The sequence below is a fragment of the Tiliqua scincoides genome, chromosome 3 (assembly GCF_035046505.1).
Source record: "Tiliqua scincoides isolate rTilSci1 chromosome 3, rTilSci1.hap2, whole genome shotgun sequence".
In the NCBI taxonomy this organism is placed as follows: Eukaryota; Metazoa; Chordata; class Lepidosauria; order Squamata; family Scincidae; genus Tiliqua; species Tiliqua scincoides.
This window is the reverse complement of record NC_089823.1, coordinates 190,702,009-190,716,331: the sequence shown is the minus strand read 5'-3', so window position 1 is coordinate 190,716,331 and position 14,323 is coordinate 190,702,009. Positions and strand designations below refer to the sequence as shown.

The following is a 14,323-nucleotide window of genomic DNA, read 5'->3' as shown; positions in this document are numbered from 1 at the left end:
ATAAGAACATAAGAGCCCCGCTGGATCAGGCCCAGGGCCCCTCCAGTCCAGCTTCCTGTATCTCACAGCAGCCCACCAGATGCCTCAAGCAGCACAGACATGACCACATGATACTTGCATCTCACTGCCACCTCCCTGCATCTAGCAGTCAAAACCCTTTTACAGGAGGGATACCTTGCATGTAGGAAAAGGTACAGGCAATAAATCCCCTTCCCCCAGAGGCAGACTTCTGTATTACAAAAGATAATAAAACAAAAGGACCCCTGCTAATTAGGTAAGAGGCACTTTTTCAAGTGAGTGCTCCATTTTTTTTTTTTAGCAGGGGGAAAGTAACTGGCCCACCTCACCCCAGCAGTGTCTGTTTTAGTAGCTGTCTGCTGGTATTCTTTTTGCATCTTTTTAGATTGTGAGCCCTTTTGGGACAGGGTGCCATTTAGTTATTGATTTTTTCTCTGTAAACCGCTTTGTGAACTTTTAGTTGAAAAGCGGTATATAAATACTGTTAATAATAATAAGAATAATAAGAGGACCCATTCTGGGCCGTAGTTATTTAAAGCAATGGTGTACGTGCCCCACACCCATCCACGTGCTGGGATGCCACTAATGACCCCAGCCAAAATGCTGCAAATATTCCTACTGCCCAGTCAAAGAAGCCAAAATACACCCCAGTATATCAAGTGGGTCACCGCGCCTCAGTGCTCCACCCAGTGAGGACCCCATCTGGTCAGGGACTCTAGTGTGGAGCGCCCCAACCCTAGAAAGTCAACATCTTCCAACCTAGAGGCCCCCAACTCCTGCAGCCTGCCTGCCTGTCCTGGCATCACAGCGCGACCCTCAAGCGCTTTCCAGACCAGTTCCTCGTCCACCCACAGGCTGCAGGCAGCCCCGGAGCCCACCACAGCACCTCCAGCTCAGCTGGCTCCAGCGACCCAAGACCTCCCTTCCCTTCCCTCGCCCGACCACCCAGGCTGCCTCCCAGCTCCAGGGTCTTCCGTCCCGCCTCAGCGCCCCGGCCCAGAGGCGTCAGGAGCGCGCCCTCCCACTGGAGCTGGCCGGCGCCGGCGCCGCCACCCCAAGCCGGCCACGCCGCCTCCACGTGTCCGCTCGGAGCTGGCCGGCCCGGCTGCCTCAGACTGCCAACCCCCTTCCGACGCCTGGCCCGGCCGGTACCTGCGTGGAGGAGAGGTCGCTGCCCGCCACGGGCTCCGGGGCCCCTCGCAGAGGGAGGGTTCCTCCAGCCCCGGCGTGTCCAGCGCCGCCACCCCACAGCGCCGCCATCTTGGCACCTCCTCGCAAACCTCTCCGCCAACACAGCCGGCAACTGTAGAACTCTATCTCCCAGAATGCAACGCGACGAGAACTGGAGGAAATGGAAGGTTTTTCTCGCGCGGAGCATTTCGGGAGCCACAATGAACTCCAGAGCATCATGGGAATTGTAGTCTACCTGGTAAAGGACAGTGCCAAGTAAGCACTTTTAGTAGGGAATAATTTGCCTAACCCAGTGTTTCTTAAACTGTGGGTCGGGACCCGTTAGGTGGGTCGCGAGCCAATTTCAGGTGGCTCCCCATTCATTTCAATATTTTATTTTTAATATATTAGAGTTAATGCTCTTATGGTATGTGACTGCATTTGAGGTAATGTTACAGATCTGTACTGTGAACAGGCTGCTATGTATATGCTTTTAACAATAATAGTTAATGGGACTTACTCCTGGGTAAGTGTGGGTAGAATTGCAGCCTAGGATTGTTAAAAATGTTCCAGCTTGATGATGTCACTTCTGGTCATGACATCATTTCCGGTGGGTCCTGATAGATTACCATTCTTAAAAGTGGGTCCTGGTGCTAAAAGTGTGAGAACCACTGGCCTAACCTTTTCACCATAAAGTTATATCACATAGGATAAAACTGCTGTATTAAATGTGATCCCCAAATCATGTCACTGCTGCAGGACTTGGGCTGCAACCCTATACCCACTTTCCTGGGAGCAAGTCCCATTGTATTCAATTAAACTTACTTCTGAGTAGACATGCCTGGGATTGCACTATTATTCAAATTGTATTACTTTGGCCAAGTGCAGAGACCAGACTGTCAAAAGTATAGTATCCTGTACATAGAGTGTAGGCAAAAAGGAGACAGATGATTAGTAATTAGTGCAATTAGTCTGTGGAACTCCTTACCACTGGATGCAGTGATGGTATCTAGCCTGGATGCCTTTAAAAGGGGATTGGACAGATTTCTGGAAGAAAAGTCAATCACAGGTTACAAGCCATGTACAACCTCCTGATTTTAGAGGTAAGCTTTCTCAGAATGCCAGATGCAAGGGGTGAGCACCAGGACACACATCTCTGATGGGCCACTGTGAGATACAGGAAGCTGGACTAGATGGGCCTATGGCCTGATGCAGCCAGGCTTTTCTTATGAGAAGCAGACTTCTGAATTTGAGCATGGGATGGGCAGATTAGGCTTTAAGGGCCCAATCCTTTCCAATTTTCCAGCTGCAATGCAGCCTCAAGGTTAGGGAACAAACCTTCCCTTGAGGAGACCCACATAACTGCCCCCCACTACTGGATGCAGCCCACACCCCATTGGCATGGTTGCATCAGTGCAGGAAATTGGATAGGATTGGGTACTGAGGGTCTAATCCTATCCAATTTTCCATTGCCAGTCCAGCCATGCCAATGGGTACTGCATCCTGTGGTGGGGAGGCACTCACATCCTTATGGGAACATGTGTTCCCTTACCTTGGGGCTGCATTGCAGCTGCACCAGTGCGGGGGAAAATTGGATAAGATTGGGCCCTGAGAAGGCTTTTTTTTTTTTTAAGGCAAGATAATAGAGACCAGACAGCAAGAATGCACACATAGATATGGTGGGGCAGGGGTGCAGACTGCAAGGTTAAGACTGACAGAGTCCAAAACAAGAGAGTTAGGACATTTCTCACCAATGTTTTACAAAATGTTGCACATTCGGTCTGCTAATGTTCTGTTTTATTTATGCTACTTTTGCTGTGAGCAAACACAGTGCGGAACAGCAAGGCTTGAATGCTGACTTACAGCCCAATCCTAAGCATGTCTACTAAGCATTATAGTCAATGGGGCTTACTTTCTGGCAAGTGTGGATAGTGTGGATTGCAGCCAGAGGTTGCAACCCTCTACACCAGTGGTTTCCTCTGTTTTTTTCACTTGACTACCCCTTGGCAGCCCATTTTCATAAATTATACCCATCCTATCAGCAGAATATTTGTAATTAATATAATTGGTTATTTCAAACATATGTTTTCAACTACAGATCCATATCTGATAGAGAATATTTCACTTGATCTTAATACACAAATTGATGACCAAAAGCTAGCAGTTGGTGGGACTTTTTCAGCCAACCAGCTAACCTCCTTCCTACTTTGCCAGTCCCTGCAAGACATCCTAATACAAGACCAACCATTTTCTGCTGTTATTCAGTATCGTACCCCTAAAGATCCTAGCAAGTACCCCTAGGGTGCAGGTACAGGTACCCCAGGTTGGGAACCACTGCTACTCACACTTTCCTGGGAGTAAGCCCCATTGAGTATAATGGTTCTTACTTCTGAGTAGACATGCCTAGGACTGGGCTCTGAGACAGTGAGGCATTTACTATACGACAACAATAATACACTCCAGCATTAAAATGCTAGCTATTCCGATGTATGCATCTCTGCAGAGACAAAGAAGACATTTTGCAGGCGGGCACGCTTCCATCTTAGGCGGGGGCAACCCCCTTCCAGAGTAGCTGACGTCACTCAGGACCTCCTCTTTGTGGCCTCATTTTCCCGCGGTTAGAGGCCGGAAGTCTCAGCCTACAGGCTCTGCTTCATGTCTGCCTTCCTGCCATGTGGGTTGTTCGGCTGCGGCGTCGGAGTAGCCTGCCCTAAACCTGGCTGGAGCAGTGGCGTGGCTGGAGGGGGGGGCGGAGCACTCAGGCTGGCAGCGAGGCGGGCAAGCGGCCCCCCCTTCGGAGCCATTCCCGGCGCGGGGAGCAAAACGGAGCCGTACGGTTGCCCGCCTCGCTGCCAGCCTGAGTGCTACGCCCCCCTCCAGCTGCCCCCCTCCAGCTACGCCACCGAGCTGAAGTTCTGCTAGGAAGGAAGCCGCTGTAGGCTGCAAGAGTCAAGCAGCTTACGCTTCTAGAGCCAGCCCAGCCCAGATGCAGCCGCCCAGGCTCATCAGACGCCCCACTTCTAGTAGGAGGGCACATCCAGCATGATTCTAGGCGCGTTTACCCTGAAGTTCATTCCGAGAGAGCGTAGCTTTGCAGTTCAAGTGCAATAAACGAGCTAGCAGGTGGTGGGGTGGTCCTTCTCTGCGTTTCAATGGCCCTGCCCCATGGATGTCCTATCATCTACTGCTATTTATTTATTTAACTGTATTTTTATCCCCGCCTTTCTCCCAGAAGGGACCCAAGGCGACTAACAATGACTAGAAATACAAAACCACAAAAAAACTGTGGGTCACGAGCCAATTTCAGGTGGGTCCCCATTCATTTCAATGTGTATTTATTAATATATTAGACCTGATGCTACCATGGCGAAAATGTTAGATCTATACTTTTAATCAGCTACTAACTATGCCCTGTATATATGTATGTACTATGCTTTTAACAATGATAGCCAACAGATCAGCAACTGCTTGGAAGGGTTAGGAGGGTTCTTATTTATTTTAAATAAATTTTTGAACTTGTACTTATTGTAAACTTTTAATTTACATAATTTGATTTTGTCATATGGGGTGTTAAGTTTTCCTGCTTGATGTGACTTCTGGTCATGACATCACTTCCAGGTTAATGACATCCTTCTGGTTAGTCCCAACAGATTGGCATTCTAAAAAGTGGGTCCCAGTGCTAAAGTGCTTGAGAACCACTGCTTTATAAGATTCTCTTACTCTTTCTACCATAATTGATTGTTCTGTAATTTCTGCCAGAATCAGACATAAATATGAAATAATTTGTATTTGATGTACTGTATTTCCTACCACCATCTGAATGTCACTTGAACTTTGCCCCTATTCCCTGCTTTCCCAGTATTCCCATACTGTATGCATGAATGTATGAATCATTCAGGTGGAAGAGTGGGCTCCTGTATGTGTTCAGAACTCTTACAGTCAGCTTTCAGAAGCTAAGAAAAACAGTCCCAGCCCATGTGAAAGGGGGACACACCTCTGGTTTCAAGGGTCTTGACTAGCTTCTGAAGAAGTTCCAGAGCAGAGGAATGAATCTTAACTAAAATGAAGCACAGAATCTGATACTCTGGTTATTCTAGCTTGTGCTAGGCTACATCCATATAGAATATATTCATAATCATATGTATGAACCACTTTTTTAAAAAGTGATCGAAGTGATCATAGTAAAACAAATGAGAAGCTGGTTCTTTGTCCCAAAGCAACTCACCATGTAAAAGCGCACACAAAGGGGACATTGGCAACAACCTCTGGGAGGAGTGCTGTGGTAAGATCAATTGGGATAGTTGTTACCCCCCCCCCCTGCTAAATATGAGAGCTACTGCTTCACTGTCTCCAGTTAGCAGGAGATAATTTGCCTAATAAATTATATTGTTTGTTTTATGCCAGGATAGCTGTAGTCAAGACCAATATATTTCCAAAATCACTGGAATTAAAAGTATCAAGGAATTTAAAATCAGCTTTGATAAAAGAGTCATCCAGAGCACCAAGATGAGAAAGTCAGCTGTCCAGAGCAGTGGGAGGAGCTGGTAGCAAATTGGTGAATAGACTCCATGAACTCTGAAGTCAGGGTCTTTCCATACCCTGCACATGCCCGATCTCGTCTGATCTCGGAAGCTAAGCAGGGTCAGGCCTGGTTAGTACTTGGATGGGAGACCGCCTGGGAATACTGGGTGCTGTAGGCTTATACCATAGTCTTTTGAGACTGAAGGTTGCCAACCAAACATACATCTCTCCTTACAGAACTCCCTCAGTGCTGGACTAGATACAACAGATGTTATTATAACCATGATGTAGTCTCTAGAGAGACATCTCTCACTGCTCTTACAACATACACCTTGTCTGCAAGGCAAAGGTACCCCAAAAGGAACACAGTCAACTCTGATTCAGTGAAGTTACATCTCTGCCATTGTCTCAAATAGCTGCAGCAGCATGGTATTTTCCTGATCAATCTGTAGGTGGCGTTCCCATGTAGGTGGTGTTCCCAGGCATGCCTATAGGGTTGAGAAACACTTGCTGGCTGAAGGGGTACCATGGGGAAAGTCAGAGGGCACAAAACCTCTGTTGGGCATGGCGTTCTTGTGACAGAGAGGCATCTTTGACATTGAGGGGACTTACAGCACAATCATATGCATGTCTACTCAGAAGTAAATTCCATTTTATTCAATAGTATTTACTCCTAAGTATGTAAATATAGAATTGCCACCTTAGTAACAAAGGACTCATTAACAAAACTGAAATCCCCTTAGTCCATGTGTTGTATTATTTATACCCCAATTCTCACTATTATTTTCACACACAAAGTTTCTGTGACTGTTGAGTCTCTAAACTCTTGTTTAGGAACTCACCCTGAAGATTGTTTGTAGCAACTATAGACCCATCAGCTTTCCCATTTAAAAAGTTTTGGTAGAAAATTTAACTATTCTTTCCTAATCCCAAAAAAGCATGATACAAAACATTTTTTAAAATGTTAAGTTCCATTTCTATAGGTGGCAGTCGGAGAATACATCCTATAGTCCCATAAGTTACTTTTCCTCCTTTCTACCTACACACTTTTTGTGAACAATGCATAACAGGTGTACATTGACATAGCAATGGACTGTGGAATATTGGAGAATAAGGAAGTGAAACACCATATAGTACTGCACGTGTATTGCTGGGTAGATATGACAGAAGCAGAAATTAAAATTTTAACTGCCTGTCACAGCAATTTGTGAAACAGAGGTATTCTTAGCTTTAATGAGACCTCCTGCTACTATCTCACTTCCCTGCATATGACTATTGTATAGGCATACCACATAAGGCATAAAAAAACCAAAAATGTTACATATAGACATTGGTGCATTTTATTTTAAGAATTGGACCTCCCTCTGAAGTAAGAGAATAGGACAGCACTTCCCAGTCTTTCTATCCTTATGACGCCTCTGTACCTGGAAGTAACTGGTGATTACACAAAGATGACGGCTTACTTCCTGGTTCAAAGCCCTAGCAGTAGCCCAGAAATAGTGGTAAAGTGGGCCAGGACAGGAAGGAGGGCTTTTCCCTTCCCAGTGAGCAGGTTTCACTGCTGCAGCTCTGCCCACCACTACAGGCCTCCTGCTGCTGCTGGGAGGCTTGCGCCACAGTATTGCTACCAGGCAGCAGCCATCCCACAATGCCTCAGAGATGCCTCATGATGCCCCAGGGCATCGCAATGCACTTTGGGAACAACTAAATAGGATTTTGTTAACAAAAGCAACAATGTTAGAGTCTATTCAACAGCTGTCTCTTCAATAGTTTCCAGAGTGTATTTATGTTAATATCATAGTATCAAGAACATAATGTCAAGGTTTTGCATTCACCTTGAATGAACATTAGCAGGAGAATCAACACTATCATGTCACATCCCTCACCCTGACCACACAAAAACACCCACACTAAACTAGCCATATCACTATGTATGGTTGGGGATGAATCCTTGGCCTCAGAAATTAGGAACCAGGGCATATTTCTTGTATATGATGCCTACTCCTCCTCCGAGACCTGGCAGCCTTCTCCCTGCCTAGGAATGGGTACTGTATCCAGCAACAATAAACTAGTTATACAAGGCAACACATGACTAACACTGAAAAAATTAAAGTTGACAAATATATAAAATTATATAACCTGGGTGATATAATCTGAGAAACCTAGCTATTAGCTTTACAAATAAAGTATCAAGCTCTCAAAAATTGACTTGCTAAAAAGTAGCATTTTATTAGGGGAGAGTTGTCCCCTCTTCTAGGCTGTACCAAACCCCAGATTCACACATTTATCCTTTGATTGCAACATAGAAGTTACTTGATATTCCTGCCTTCAGTGATCCCTTCATGTGCCTCTGTTCTCCCATACCTTCAAATATTTTCCTAATCCCCTATAAACCTCACTAGCTTCCCCTCTGCTCATCTCATTCAGACTTTCCATCTTCAGAGACTACTTCATAGCTGCACATATGGTCATGATGATGAGGCTGGCATTGTCAGCACACTATGTATTAAATTTCTGACTCTGAAGAACAAAAGGCTCTGGGCCATGAACTGAAAGACAGCTCAATCCTATGTGTGTCTACTCAGACGCAAGTCCCCTTAAAATCCAATGGTATTTTTACTCCCAGGAAAGTCTACATGGGATTGCAGCCTTAATTCTCATAGCTCAGATGAAGAACAGTCTGATATACTAGTATAAAGCATTCAAAATAGTCTTGAAACTTTTCAGGACATTACATTTAACGCTTAATAAAGGGGTGTCAAACTCATTTCATCCAGCAGGCCAAATACCATTCATGGTGCCTGCTGCTGAGGGCTAGAACTGATGTTATTAAGCAGTAAGTGATGTCATTAAGCAGATGATGACCAGAAATAAACACTTCTCACCTAGGAAACAAGCACTTCTCAACTGCAAATGACAGAAGAGAAAATATGCAAATCTTGATCATATTTTCAAGGTAAGGGAGAGCCCAATAATCAGGCGGGTTGTCCTTTTAGCTGCGCCACTTCTGCCAGGCATCACTTTGCAGCTCAGTAGCTGATAGGTAAAGTAATGCCTTAGCAGAAGCAGCACTGCTGAAAAAGCAGCCTGCAGGATAATTGGGCTCTCCCAGCACTGCCCCTTCAGCAGTGCCATTTTTGTTGGTGAGTCCTTTTGCAGCTCAGCAGCTGATGGTGGTGCTAGGAGAGCCCAATGATCACACAGGCCAGATAAAGAGCTTTTGTGGGCTGCATCCAGCCCACAGGCCTTTTGTTTGACACCTCTGCTCTAGTAGATTACACTGAGGAATCTTGAATTTCCCCACTTGAAAGAGACTACAGCTACTGAGGAATTCAGGAGTTATCTTGCAAGTTTTTTCTTTGTATTCATATTTTGGACTTATTCTGTGCTTATACTTTGTTTACTATGGAACTACAATGCTATATTACTGATCTTAGGCTGTAGATTTTCAACAGGCATTTATTGCATTGGAAACATTTGTGCCAACACAATAGCAGTATGAAGCTTAACTCTCTGTGGCATTTTATTGACTAGCATCTGCTATTAGCATCAGAGTGTGAAGATTCTTGTGATTATCAGATTCTTCTAGTGAATACTCCCTGTGTGTGTTCTGAGTGTTGCTTTATGTACTTAATTTTTCTTTGTTCTTTTAGATTGGATGCCTGAGGAGAGTGTTATTTGTCTTTGTCCTTTTAATATACAGTTACATGCTTACACACCGAGCAGTTCCAGGGGTGTAACATTATCTAAGTCTGGGATTCCTCAAGAGTAGGGATCACTGGAGGCTTATACTGTCTTTTAAATATTTGCTATATTTACCATAATAGAGGTTGAAGTTTGGGTGATATCAGATAGCATGCACTCCTGAAAACAAGAACAAATTATGTACCCAGCTGACACCTCTGCACCACAAGAAATGCCCCAGAGCCCAATCCTATTTAGATGCCACCAGGGTGAACTGAGCAGGGGATGGGGGCAGGTGGGGGCCAATACTGGGGGAACATACGATTTTCAGCCACCAGGAATAACACAGCAATGGGTACCACCCCCACCCAATAATGGGGAGATGCCCCAAGGACACCACACACAGACAGACACACAATATGACAAGGATACCACAGCTCTCCCAGGATGAAAGCAAAAAATGTATGAATGTTGAGACCCAGTCCCATTTAGCTTTCAAGTTTGTTTTGGTTGGCAAAAAAAATGTAAATAACTATATGTACAAGGGTTCACATGTGAAACCTAAATAAGCAGAAATAAAAGAAAGACATACATAAGATCAATTAACATTGTAGAAGGTTGGATGAAATCAAACAAAAGAGGTAAGCACATGGACAATATTCAAAACGTAGTTATATCTGAAAACTGCCAACAGAACAAAGCAAAGCAATGAAAGTCAAGTGGCTAAAAGTCAAGGTATTGTTGTACAGCAGCAAAAGGGCAAAAGCAAAGAACTGCTAGGAGCCCCTGCACCTAGGGTTCAAGATCCCACTCGCACATACACACACTTCCAGGGAAAACATTTGAGTAGAACAGAGCAAGGGTAGAATGATAGCTCCCTTGGGAAAAGGACAGTCATGTGAAACAAACATACCATCTCTCTATGTCAGGGGTGCCCAAACCCCGGCCCGGGGGCCACTTGCAGCCCTCAGGGACTCACAATCCAGCCCACTGGGAGTCCCCAGTCTCCAATGAGCATCTGGCCCTCCGGAGACTTGCTGGAGCCCATGCTGGCCTGACACAACTGCTCTCAGCGTGAAGATGACTGTTTGATCATGCATGAGCTATGGGACAAGTGTTAACTGCTTGCTGTTTCAGGTCTGTGATGCAGCAATGGCAGTGAAGGAAAGGCTAGCCTGGCTTTGTGCAAGGACTTTTATAGGCCTTGAGCTATTGCAAGACCTTCACTCATTCATACATCTCTAATATATTCATTTATGTAAATTTATTCACATTTGAAATGTAAATTAATTCAGCCCCGGACACAGTGTCAGAGAGATGATGTGGCCCTCCTGCCAAAAAGTTTGGACACTCCTGCTCTATGTCAAGGTCACACAAGGGGACCAGCTGAAAGGATTCCTCATGCCAGGGGCAATACTGGAACAAGTCACAAGGGGAGCCTAAACAGCACTCAAAGCAGGGCATTAGTTGCTTACTGCGCAAAAACATAGATGGGGAGCCAGGCAAGATGGGTTTCAGCCCAGCCAATGGACTTACTCAAGGCACTCACCTTTTGTAGGCCCAGAAAATACTTGTGGCAGGGATAAGAGAAGAGGGGAAAGCAGCTCTAAAACCCACAACAGCTACTCCACAAAGCTGTTCTGCAACCTTCAGCTACAGCAGGAAACAAGCAAACAACACCCCATCCAGCATTTAACAACTTGCATCACTGCAGATAGGCACATCAGGCTGGGAGGCTGTAGCACATTAGAGAGGAGCACTGTATGGGCCACTTACTGTGCTGGTGTGTGCCACATACTGCAGCTGCTCACCCAGCTAGCCACACCTACGCACTCCTTGCCCTTGCTGCATCACTGGCACCTGCACACATGGATGTTACCATGCTTTGAATAAGGATTGGACCCACAATCCAGGCATCCAGCCTTATCAGTTCATTCCACCGCTGGCCCCACTGTCCCAACTCCCAGCAGTCCAGGGCTTACTTGTCCAATTTAGGTTCTTAGGTAGACTAGACATGCAAGGGGTCCAAATCTCAGCTCAAGTGCCAGGCCTATAATTCTTAGTTGTGGTTTTTCCATTCCTTACAGTCTCAAGGTATGTTGTACCCCCTTAAGACAGCAAGGCACAGCTCTTAGCCAATTAAACCAAATACCCACATAGCAAACTGGTAGTGATGGTAGTACTGCCATCACCCTGAATACATTAGGGCTTCAGTTCAGGGACAACGAGACCCCACAGGCTTACCTCAATCCTTGCAGACCCTGGACTCCCTCTCAGCCAGGGACCCAGACCTCAAGGCTCTGAACTTTAAGCCATTTCTGCCCAATGTTGCATATACACAACAGGGACCAAATGTGTACACCATTATCAGCAGTAATGGGTTAACTTAGACTTTGGTAGTACAACCAAGTAGCTAGGCTGGACAGCTTACTCCCATTTCTAGTACTCAAGACTAAACTCAGGCCTGCTAAATATATTTTTGTTTTTAAAGAAAGTTAAGGTTACACAAATATTATCAAGGCAGTGGTTACAAGAGATACAGATTTACAGAAACACATCTAAAATAACAAAGCTAGCTTCCTGAACTACATTTCTGTCTCACCTGGTTTCTTCAATCATAAGAGAACAAGCAGCATCCAGGCTACCTGCCCAACCAAGCACCCATGATGGTATCAGCACTGTAAGTAGCAAACAGAGTGCCACCCAAGAACCACTGCCCAAAAGAAGCACATTATGTCCTTGAGGGTCCCTTTTTATACCCTTATGATAATGGCACCTGTAACAGCCAACCAGGATGCCAAATGGTCAGAAACTTCTAGAAGGGCTGGCTAGCAGGCTAGTGTTGGGACACTGCTCCTACCCCTCCCAACCAGAAACACAGCTGTAAAAAAAAATCTCTCTTGGTGAACATGTCCTTGGGCCTGCAAGAAGCGCTCTGCTCAGTGATTGGCTACCTGGTTTTCCTGGCCACTGAGAAGCACACATTCCTTTCTCACACTAATTATCTCCTTTCCCACCAGCTGCAGAGAGGCAGTTGTAAGTTCCAAAATGAATACAGGCTTGGGCCTAGACTTTACCTGTTCATGACATGCCCCTCCTGTCCCCTGTTGCTACCCACCAGGTGCTATGGAAGCAGAAAATGGGGGCTCCTGATCACTGAGGATCCTCAGAGGAGCATGCTCCCAGAGCTTAACAAGTCTCAGGATGCTGTAGATACTGAGAACAGAGGCCTCACTTCCTGCAGAGTCCCACCTTGAGCTTAACTGAGGTAAGAAATAACCAAAGTGGGAAGGGCTACTAACAAAGAGGCAACAAGTGTGACCATCAACCCAATCACACATAACTCCCTGCACAGCAATGTAGTCGCACGCACCAAAAGGATGAATGCTGTAAGGGTGTATGGGGGAGTTTTAGGCCCCAGAAGCCTAATAAGAGAACTTATGTTCCTTTGCCTGAGTAGATCCACCTGAATGAGTCTACTACTTGGACCTGCACCAGCTATATAGCTGGCATAAGTCTGAGTGGATCTGAGAAGCCGGTTTAAGGCTGGGGAGGGTAATAGGATATCCACAGCGCTATTACCCTGGTAGCACCCTCTTCCTTTCCTAAATCTGCCCTCTTTCCTGCCTCCTTCCTCCCCTCCCTGCTGTCCTCTGCACTGACTTACCAATGCAGGGGGATCCTTAAAGGATCAGAATGGGGATGGTCAAGACATGAGATAGATGTTTGTATGTGAAGGCCCTCCAGGGGCAGAATGTCTTAATAAGAATTCTGAAAACAAATTATGAGAAAGCAAGAGTTAACAAAATATCTTGTCATAGATAGTAAGAGCTTGATTGTGCATCAAGTGCCCTTTTGCTATGGTTCCCATCACCCACATTCCCCTTTGAGAGACTAGTGAGGTATAGCCCCATGCCATGTCTTCTCATCTGAGCTGAAGTTTCCCTAGCAAGGGCTGTAGTACTGGGGCTTTAATACAGGAGCTGACATGCTGCGGGGTGTGTGTGTGTGGTGTCCCTTGGGCATCTCCCTATGGTTGGGGGTGGTATGTTGCTCATTCCTAGTGTTTCCCAAGCATTGGCAACTTGGACATTAAATTGGCAATGTTTTAGTGTCAATATGATGATGCACTGATATCATGGTGATGATGCGCTGATGTCATGCTGGTGATATGCGAGTATCAGGACACCACTCCATGGATAAGGAGCTGTGTTGGTGTTTCTGGGGGTGCTGGCTATGTTGATGCAGCCCTTTCTATTCTACTATGCCAAGATGAGCTCATCTTTGGAAACCTCTTTTGTATCACCAGTTTCTGCGAAAGACCCAATTCCCTATAGACTCCCCATTTTATAGTTTTAATAGCAACAACTCATCCCTGTGACATCTCTGTGTTTTTGTGTGTGTGTTTTTTTTGTCCTTTGCTGAAACTGCTGGAAAAACTCCCAACTGTTTCCCTCCACAGACATGTGCACTACAAGCACCAAAGTCTATGACATCATCATTGTCTCAATGCATCTTTCCAAGGTGGAGAAACAGAGACTGGATGCTAGGTCAAAGCATTTTTCTGCTGAAATGCAAAACGTAGCTTCCTGGATTCCAGTTTGAGCTTTGAGGCTATGAGGACATTTAAACATTATCTGGAATGCACCCCAACTCCACTTCAGCAGTTTCTCACATGTCTTTTTTTCAGTGCCAATGGGATGAAATGCCATCTATGGGGCAGCTTTGCCTTGGAGTTGCCCATGTAGTAGTCAAGCTGCTCTGCTCAGCTCTGAATCTGGCTAACGAACACTTTGGCACAAGAAGAGGGAGCATATAGCTTCCAAATAATAATTTTTTTAATTATTGGGCCCTAAGAGCCCAATCCTATGGGCCTTACCACTGGAGGTAAATGCATACTGCTGGCTCTGGGTGTTGTGAACATGCCCTT

The 14,323-nt window shown here is 45.6% G+C and overlaps 1 protein-coding gene and 1 pseudogene across 1 annotated transcript in view; one reads left to right on the top strand and one right to left on the bottom strand.

Moving 5' to 3' along the window:
* PPRC1 (PPARG related coactivator 1) overlaps window positions 1-1,295 on the bottom strand; it is a 29,065-nt gene extending 27,770 nt beyond the window's left edge. The window contains exon 1 of the mRNA XM_066619847.1: window positions 1,171-1,295. Coding sequence (XP_066475944.1) covers window positions 1,171-1,278 — 108 coding nt within the window. The 5' untranslated portion in view covers window positions 1,279-1,295. The remainder of the gene's footprint in view (window positions 1-1,170) is intronic.
* A 4,473-nt stretch (window positions 1,296-5,768) lies between these two features.
* LOC136646135 (5S ribosomal RNA) lies at window positions 5,769-5,888 on the top strand (annotated as a pseudogene).
* Window positions 5,889-14,323: the final 8,435 nt, after the last annotated feature.